This window comes from Monoraphidium neglectum (genome assembly GCF_000611645.1).
Source record: "Monoraphidium neglectum strain SAG 48.87 unplaced genomic scaffold scaffold02660, whole genome shotgun sequence".
In the NCBI taxonomy this organism is placed as follows: Eukaryota; Viridiplantae; Chlorophyta; class Chlorophyceae; order Sphaeropleales; family Selenastraceae; genus Monoraphidium; species Monoraphidium neglectum.
In genome coordinates, this window is record NW_014010968.1 from 1 (window position 1) to 8,467 (window position 8,467).

Sequence of the window (8,467 nt, forward strand, 5' to 3'; positions counted from 1 at the left end):
CCTCCGCCCCTCCCCCGCGCAGGCGGCATTTTACACCTCCACCCTCGGCAACATCAACTGGGTCCCCTACTGGTCCCCGCCCCCCGACAGGGTCAGCCACCTCACCCCCGCGCGCCCGCAGCACGCGCGCGACTACGCGTTCGGCGGCGTCCGCGGCGCCGCCGTGTTCGTTGGCCAGCGGGCGAGCGTCGGGTCGCCGGTCAATCTGCTGGCCGTGTACGCGCTCGTCAACCTGGCCAGCCTGGTGGGTGTCAGCATGACGTCAGACGTGAAGCCTGGGTTGTGCGAGGCCGCGGTGGACCGCGGGATACCGCTGGAGGCGTGCGACGTGGCGGGCGGCGGGACGACCCTGCGGCAGCCGGCGTCGGGGCCGCCGCTGGCGGCGGGGGCGCTGGACGTCACTTATGGGGTGGGTTTACTGTCTATGGCAGGGGGCGGTCGCTGTGAGTTGCAAGAGGCGCACGAGACCCAGATGAGCATGCGAGGCGCTTGCATGCGGACGCTGCCAGCGCGCACGGCAGCAAACTTCACACACATGCGCATGTGTGACCGCACTCCGTCAACGGCGCGCACGCCGGCGAGGATTTGAACTCGCACGCCGCGCCGCCACCACACACCCCTCCCCCTCCTGGCCAGGCGTCCCTTTCCTTGCGCCCCTCGGACGGCAAGTGGCTCGTGAACCTGGTGGCCCGCCAGCTCGCCACCGGCTGCCACTCTGGCGTGTACTGGGGCCGCATCGCGCTGCCCAGCAGCGGCGAGCTCGCCGGGCGCGCCAGCCTGCAGGCCAGCGACCAGCTGTGGGCCACCAACGAGCTGTCACTGGCGTACCCATCGGTGGCGGTCGCCGGCAGCGGCGTGGTGTGGGTGGGGTACGTGCTGTCAGGGTCAAGCACGCCCGCAGGTGCGGGGCGCTGGGCTTGGCACGGAGGTTTGCCGGTAATACCTGGCCGCCTCGTGGGGTGATCAGATTGCATTTGAGTTGGATGGTGGACGGGTGGATGTTGACGGGTGGCTTGGCAGGGGGGGGGTCAGGGGACAACGTGGGCCATATTTTTCAATAGCTGCATTCCTCACCAGGGCTCCCATGCATGAGATTTCGTAGCCACTCTGTCGTATCCACCCACCCCACCCTGACCCCTTGCCGCCATTTCAGGCATCGGCTTCACGCGAATCCTTGAAAACTCCAATTCATTCGAAGCCCACATCAACACCGCAAAGCAAGGCACCGGCGCCGTCGGCGTTGGGGCCACCGCCGTGCTGCCCTGGGGGTCGTACACCACTGCTGATGTCATCGACGAGACGCTCTTCATGTGCGCGCCATACGTGGGCGCAGGCACTGCCGCCAAGCCATGGGGCGCGTGGTGAGTGCCGGCGGCGAATGAGCGTAGATACAGCTGGCCAGGGTCGCTTGTGCAGGCCCGCAGGTGGCGTGTCCGTGGGGGTGGGAAGCCAGCGGATGGGCGGGCGCATGGTGGCTCTGTTGCGGACAATGTTGTGTGAAACGCTGCCTTGGACTTCCCAGTGGTAGCGTCTTTTGTGGACCCTGACCCCGTGGTCTGGGAGCAGCTTGTACTCACACCCGTGTGGCTCACCCTCCTCCCTTTGTCAAATGTGCAGGATCACGAAAATTGACAACGCCACGATGGTGGCATCAGACGCGTTGGCCGCAGCCGCGGCGTTTGAGCGAGGGGAGATTGTGGCGCAGTCGGTCGCACAAGAGCCGGCAGCCGCAGGGCTGCTGCCCAAAGGCGCGACGGGCGCGTTCCTCCAGCCGCGGGCGCACGTGCACCGCGGGCCGCCGGCTCGGCGGTTGCGCGGCCGCGGCGGGGAGGGTGGTGGGGAGCTGGCAAGCCCGGGCGGCCGCCCCTCGCGTGGGTGATGCATCCATAGCGCTGTCCTCTGTCCTTGACCAGCAGTGACGAGTAGACATGCATATGTGCATGCCGGGGTAGCCCTTTCAAGCTTGCATCAACCCTGAAACTTTGCATTGTCGGGGGCTTTAATTCATGGTTGTGCTTGTTTTGAGCCCAGGCAGCTGAATGGGCGCTCTGTGACGGTGTCTCCTGTGATCCAGTCGACAAAGTTGGTTTTGATCCGTCTGAAGCGTCATGCACCCTGTTATTTTGAACCCCTCTGGATTCCTCATGCAGGGCTGCATGGGGGCCTGGACGCATTGATACAGAGAAGGAGAGAGAGAGCAAGGAGGTTGTGCCGGAGCATAGATGAGCTGCACCCGAGCAACAGCAAGCCACTCTGCACTTTGTGGTCCCAGGGACGCATCTGCCATACTGCCATATGATATGCGAGCAAACAGGCGATTTCATGTGAGGCGCAGTGCTGCCGCGACACTGAAAACGTTGCGGCCACTCGCAGTCCTGTTCGGCAGCAGTTCGGCAGGCAGGGCGAAGCGTGTTGCCGAGGCGCACAAAGCCGCCTGCCACACGTATCCCGCCAGCTGTTCTTGCGTCCTTCGTGTTGCTCAGCCGTGCCGATCAACAGCATAACAATGGCCCTGGTGAGAACGCAACGCGCAGCCCGCCTTGACTCTGCGCGCACATTGGCACTGACCTTGATCCCACCGGTGCAATCGCGTTTTATCTATTGCATATGCATCCCTGATTTGGTGCCAGGATGCCAGCATGCCGTCTTGGTGTTCAGCGCGCTTGAGCTACCTTTGCTCGGGACCTCTCGCAGCTATGCGCTTCGGCCGACTCGACTCCAATGAACTGACATCAACGATTCCGCTGCGGATCCAAAATAACGGCATACCTGCCAACCACCCCTGCGCCGCGTGCGCCGCCCCGGCCCGTCACCACCGCAGACCATGCAGCGCAACGCCTCCGCCGCGGCCGCCGGCCGCGCCCGCAGCGTGTCTGTGGTCGCCAGGACGGCTGTCAAGACCCCGAAGAGCACCACCAAGGTGGCCACGACCAAGGTGAGGGTTCACACCTTGTGACCGTGGTGGATCCCCACTCTGAGCAATCCATCCCCACCAGGGGACACCTCGAGGCTTGCGCAGGCATTACCAATCTTGTGGCTGGCGGGCCGCTTCCCGGGGCGTGCCCATCCAGCGGCCCTCGAACCCTGCAACACCCGCACCCGCGCCCTCATACACCCCACATTCTGCCCTGCAGACCTCCGGCAGTGGCCTCGCCGTCCTGGCCAAGTGAGTCCTGACGCAGCTGCCGCCGCCGCGCCCCCTGCCCCTAGTCCAACCTGCAGCTGTCTCTGCATTCCACAGCCTGAAGGCCCCATGCCTGCACAGTTCTGCAACGGCGTCCAGCGCCCGCCTGTGCATTGCGCACTGACGGTGGCGCCCCACGTTGCGCAGCCCCCACATTGCGCCCCGCTGCTGCAACGTGCTCTCGCTGCCCGTTAGCTGCCCATAATGACACCCACCCGTTGTCTTGTCACCCTGCAGGGTCCAGGAGCTTGGCCTGCTGTCCAAGGTCCAGGAGCTCGGACTGCTTTCCAAGCTGGAGAAGTCCGGCCTGACGCTGTCCAAGATCGAGGAGTCCGGCCTGCTAGTGCAGCTGGAGCAGTCCGGCCTGCTGAGCGTCGCCGCCGACAAGTGAGGGGGCGGGGGCTCTGGGCAGGCCGACAGGCCTGCGGCACGCGTGCAGATGCTGAGCACAGGATTCAGGGGCCGCATCCAGGGCCGAACAATTGGAGGCCCTGGCCCCTTGGTGAGAGGAATGACAGCAAGAGTGTCGCCCCGTGGACGCTGACCTGCTCCGCCCCGCCCCGCCCCGCCCCGCCCGTCACGCGCGCAGGTCGACCCCCGGCGTGCTGGGCGCCGTCGGGTACCTGCTGGTGGCGGCCGCCGCCGCGGTGGTCTACCTGGTCCCCGACGAGACCACCAGCCAGCTGGTGGCGCAGGCCGCCGGCGCCGCCACCCTGGCGCTGGCTGGGGCCGGCGCGCTGGCGGGCGCCTCGTTTCTCGGGGACCTGCAGAAGGTCGAGTGATCTGGTGATATGATAATCAGATCACAGATCAATACCAGATCTTGAGGTTACAAAGTGTGAGGTGTTTGAGAGAGAGACCGAAACCAGGGCCGAGTTGGCATGTCGAGGGTCGCGAGCCAGTTTTGAGGCCGCGTCTACCGGGAAACCCGCCATTTTGTTGCCGTCGCGCTCACATGCGTGCCAACACCCCCGGTCCGCCACACAGCGCATGCCTGTCGGTTCCGAAAAGCCCTAGGGCGCGGCACGGCATGGACCGCAATGCAGGCCCCGATTGACGGGTGCCATGGCGGGGGGTGCCTTGACTCACAGAGTCTGTTGTTCTAGGTGCAGAGCGATGAGGGATACGCGGCCCCAGTGGCTGCTTGAACACTATCACTTGTGGATGCAGCGCAAGAGAGTGCAAATGGCCAAGCAGGGCGGCGGGCGGGCACACCCGCCCACCCGTCGGCACCGCCTCGGCCCGGCAGCGCCGCGCGTGCCTGAAAAAAGGCAGCAGTGCGAAGACGCGACAGCGCAGGCGCCCCCAATTTTGCGCGGGCCCCGCTGTAACCCCACTCCTGAGTTCCACAGACGCCTGGGCCAATAAATGTGGGGGTGGACAGGTGACAGGACTAAACTGGGCATAGTGGCCGTGTCAGAGGGCGGCTGTCCCCTGTTCTGCGACCCGTGGGAGGGGGCGCTATGTTGGGCAGCATTAGCACTGAATATGTTGGGGTCATGTCGAGGCAGACCTGTGGGCGCTGTCCAGCATTTGCGGTGCTGTGGCATTAATAGGCAGGGGCAGAAGAGCATGCCGGCGAGCGAGTGGGGGCGAGCAGTTCGGGTGTGCGAATCGTGATGGTCCCTGCCGAGTATGACAGGCGCACACTGGCGACAGGTTGCGACTAAGGAGGCAGCAAGGCCGACTCATAGGGCTGTGCGTGCGTGCGTGCGTGCGTGCGTGTGCGCGCGCGCGAGTGCGTGCATGTGTGTGTGTGGGGGGGGGGCTGTCTGGGACTGCGGCGATGCCCAGCAGGTAGTAACGGTGGGCCCTATCCTTTCTCTGAACGGCATAACGGGGAGCGGCATGGATATTTATAGGCCCTCAGTAGCTATATGAATTTGTGCATGAAGCCGGGAAGTGGCCAGACCATCTGCAAGCCGGAGTTGGCTCCACATTTTCGTCACTGGGTGCCATAGGTGCGGTGCCGCCAATGTGGCGCCGGGCTGTCAGCTCTGTTCAAGCGTGGCAAGAAATTAGTACTACTTGTCTGATTCCCACCTTTCTATCTGTAAGTCACTCGCTGTTACCGTTCCGGCGCACCAGCTGGCCCGGCATCATTGCATCAAACTCCGTTTTGCCAGGGCAGCAGCAGCCTGCCGTTCTAAGCAATGAGACGAATTGGTCTGGCCCTGGCGGTTCTCGCCGGGGCCCTGGCGATGGCAGCAGCTGCACACCCGCTCGACCCTAGCAGCGAACTGGAGCTTTCCTCCGCGACAGCCTGGGAGCCCACCAGTCATGTAGCACGCACTCTGAGAAGAAGACTTTTTCTCCTCCCGCTAGGCAAGGGCAAGGGGGATGTCATGCCAGCACAGGTTGTCACCCCAGTGTATGGCAAGGGCACCACGTTGGTGCCCCAGGAGACGACAGAGATGATGCAGGTGCGGCGGTTGCGGCGCTGGTGGCAATGTGCGCTCGGTCTCCGGTGCCGCGCACGCCGCCTGGCTCGCGAATTGCGATACGGTGTCGGTGTGCGACGCGCAGCTGCCGCCGCCGTGGTGATCGCCGCCGCCCCCTCCGCCCCTGCGCGCAACCCGTTGCCCTCGCTCTGCGGCTGCATGGCGCATGTGCAGGTGACTTCTTACAAGGACAAGGTAGTCACCCAGCAAAAGGTGGTGGAGACGCCTGTGGTGACAACGCAGAACGTCGTGGTGCAGGTGAGCTCATCCCTGAGTAATCCAAAGCGCTGGCGTCGCCCACGCAAAGATGGCGGCGTGCGGCCAACCGCACGGCGGCCCGCTGCCGGCCGGCCGCACGGCCGCGGGCCGCCTTTGGCTTTGGGACTGGGGCCGTTGCCTGGCTGCCGACATCGACTAGCCACAGTGGCCGCCAGCGCGGCGGCATACGACACCACCCAGGGTGGCCATTGCTTCTGGGGCCCACGCCTGGATTGCACTCCCCTTGCACCCTGCCGCCCTCGCAACCACAACTGGGCCCTGAATCGCGTAACACCCCGGCGACTCGCTCCAACCTGCCCCGCAACAGACCCAGAAGGTCGTGATGCGGGATCAGGTGGTGCAGCAGCCGCAGACGACGTACCGAACGTCAGTCGTGTACGACACCCGGCCCGTCGCGCGGCCGGTGCTGACGACCCAGGTGAGGCACCGCGCGCCGGCGGGCGGAGCATGCGCACGCGGCGGCCCCGCTGCGGCAGCTGCCGGGCCGCGATGGCGCCGGCGGCGGGCGGCCGGGCAGTGTCGGGGTGGCGCTGGGCCTGGGAGCGGCGGCTCCGTCTGTGGGGAATGGCTGCCGGGGGGGGGCTGGCGAGCCGCGGCGGTGACGGGGCGCTTGTCAGCCACGCCTTGCGCATTGCAGGAGCAAGAGGCCTTGGGAGCAAGCGCGAGCTCCTGCTGCGCCAGGCAGGGGTGGGTGTCCCCGGTCAGGCAGGCTCCTCGGGGGTTGGCCCAGGCCTGACACAACCGATATCTTCATGCTGCACACAACGCGTGCGTTCCGCAGCCCACGGTCGTCAACAAGCCCAGCTTCAACATCGGATTCGGAGGCAAGGGCAAGGGCAAAGGCATCTCCGCGAACTTCCAGGACAACCCGCAGGCGCGTCGGGAGGAGGGGCGCGCCGCCGCCGGCCGCGGGGCGGGGGTTATCTGGGAGGCCAGTCTTCGGGCGCGGCGCGCAAGCTGCAGCCCGTGGCGGCGGGCGCCGTCGGCCTGGAGGCTAGTGCACCGCTACGAGCATTGGCTGTTGCGGATTGCTGCACGGCCACAGTCACTTTTAGCATGGGGTCGGAGGCTGCTGCAGCTGGCTGCGTTTGTGGCCAGGGACGGGCCTGCACCTGCAGGGGTTCACCCAGCGCACCTGGCCGACTGAACAGCAAACAGCTCCTGACCACCTGGCATTGGCCTCTTGATTGCAAGCAGCCAATCAAGCACACCTCGCACTGAAATTTCAGCATTACCACTTGTTGTGCCCACACATACTCATACACATACTCTGACTCACACGCACAAATACACACACACACACACACACTCACGTATTATACAGGTTGTAATGCAGCCCGTCGTGACGACAGCCGTCGATTACGTCACCGTCCCGCGCACGATCACCACGCCCGTGACCACCATGGCGGCCGTCACCGTGCAGCGCCCCCAGATCGTCACCGAGAACACCGTGGTGCAGCAGCCCACAGTGACGACCCAGAAGAGCATCGTGCAGCAGCAGGTCACGGTCAAGGTGCGCGGCAGCGGCGCTCCGGCATGCGCTGACCGCGCGTTGAACGCGCCCGGTGGGGCGCGTCGACGCGGCTCGGCGGCATGCTGCCGCGGCCCCGGCGTCGCTGCGGCGCCGCGGCCCTGCGGGCCCTCAAGAATAAATCAAATGCCGCGCTGAGGCGATACCAATCGCGCCGCTACGGCCCCCCTTGTCTTCTGCTGCTCTTACAGGAGCCGGTGGTCGAGACTGTGCCCGTCAAGAAAGTGACGTACGTGCCCGTGAAGACCAACACGGTCACTTATGTCAGCTCAGGCAAGGGCAAGGGCGGCTTCTTTGGCGGCTTTGCAGGCGCGGGCACGGTTGTCAGCGGCCCGACGGTGATCGGGATGGACAGCACGCCGCTGGTTTCAGGCATTGGCAGCGGCGTGATCGTAAGCGACAGCGGCGCGGGCTCGGGCATCGCGTCCGGGACGGTCATCGGGCCGGGCACGGTGATAACGGGGCCGGACGGGAAGCCGATCGACATATCGACGCTGAAGCCGGGGGACGTGCTGCCCCAGGGCTCCACCATCACCAACGGCGGCACGGTCGTGAGCGGCGGCGGCGCGGCGGCGGGGACGGGCACGAGCACGGGCGCAGGCACCGCAGGCGCCGGCGCGGCGGCCGGGACAGGCGCAGGCGCGGCGGCGGGTGCGGCCAAGCCGGCCGGAGTCCAGCTTGTGACCAACCCGGACGGCACGATCACCGCCGTCCCCGGCGCGGCCAGCGGCGGCGCGAACCAGGGGTTTCCCGTGATTGGGGACACGCAGGTCGCCTTTTTGGCGGCCGACAAGGCAGCACTTTATGCGGCGACGAAAACGACCCTCAACTGGCCGTGCGCGGGCAAGCCGGTGGGCACGGAGGTCCTGAAAGGGATCCCCTGCGGCGTGACGCTCGTGGCTGTGCCCACGTCGGCGCTGCCGGCGTCCGAGCTGGCAAGGCTGCAGGGGCAGGGCAGCGCTTTGGCGGGCGCGGGCGCGGGCACGGGCGCCGCCGGCGCCGGCGCTGGCGCGGGGACAGGCAGAGCGGCGG

The 8,467-nt window shown here is 66.1% G+C and overlaps 3 protein-coding genes across 3 annotated transcripts; all 3 read left to right on the forward strand.

Moving 5' to 3' along the window:
* Nucleotides 1-256: 256 nt before the first annotated feature.
* MNEG_11255 (hypothetical protein) lies at nt 257-1,879 on the forward strand (the record flags this gene model as incomplete). Its single annotated transcript, XM_014040271.1, has 4 exons — nt 257-409; nt 637-901; nt 1,154-1,361; nt 1,618-1,879. 4 exons carry the CDS (start codon nt 257-259, stop codon nt 1,877-1,879), a joined length of 888 nt encoding a protein of 295 aa, XP_013895725.1.
* A 627-nt stretch (nt 1,880-2,506) lies between these two features.
* MNEG_11256 (hypothetical protein) lies at nt 2,507-3,966 on the forward strand (the record flags this gene model as incomplete). Its single annotated transcript, XM_014040272.1, has 5 exons — nt 2,507-2,515; nt 2,822-2,935; nt 3,135-3,166; nt 3,422-3,571; nt 3,774-3,966. 5 exons carry the CDS (start codon nt 2,507-2,509, stop codon nt 3,964-3,966), a joined length of 498 nt encoding a protein of 165 aa, XP_013895726.1.
* A 1,563-nt stretch (nt 3,967-5,529) lies between these two features.
* Nucleotides 5,530-8,191, forward strand: MNEG_11257 (hypothetical protein; the record flags this gene model as incomplete). The annotated part of the gene is made up of 8 exons (XM_014040273.1): nt 5,530-5,607; nt 5,800-5,883; nt 6,212-6,322; nt 6,381-6,461; nt 6,686-6,823; nt 7,229-7,417; nt 7,627-8,086; nt 8,163-8,191. 8 exons carry the CDS (start codon nt 5,530-5,532, stop codon nt 8,189-8,191), a joined length of 1,170 nt encoding a protein of 389 aa, XP_013895727.1.
* Nucleotides 8,192-8,467: the final 276 nt, after the last annotated feature.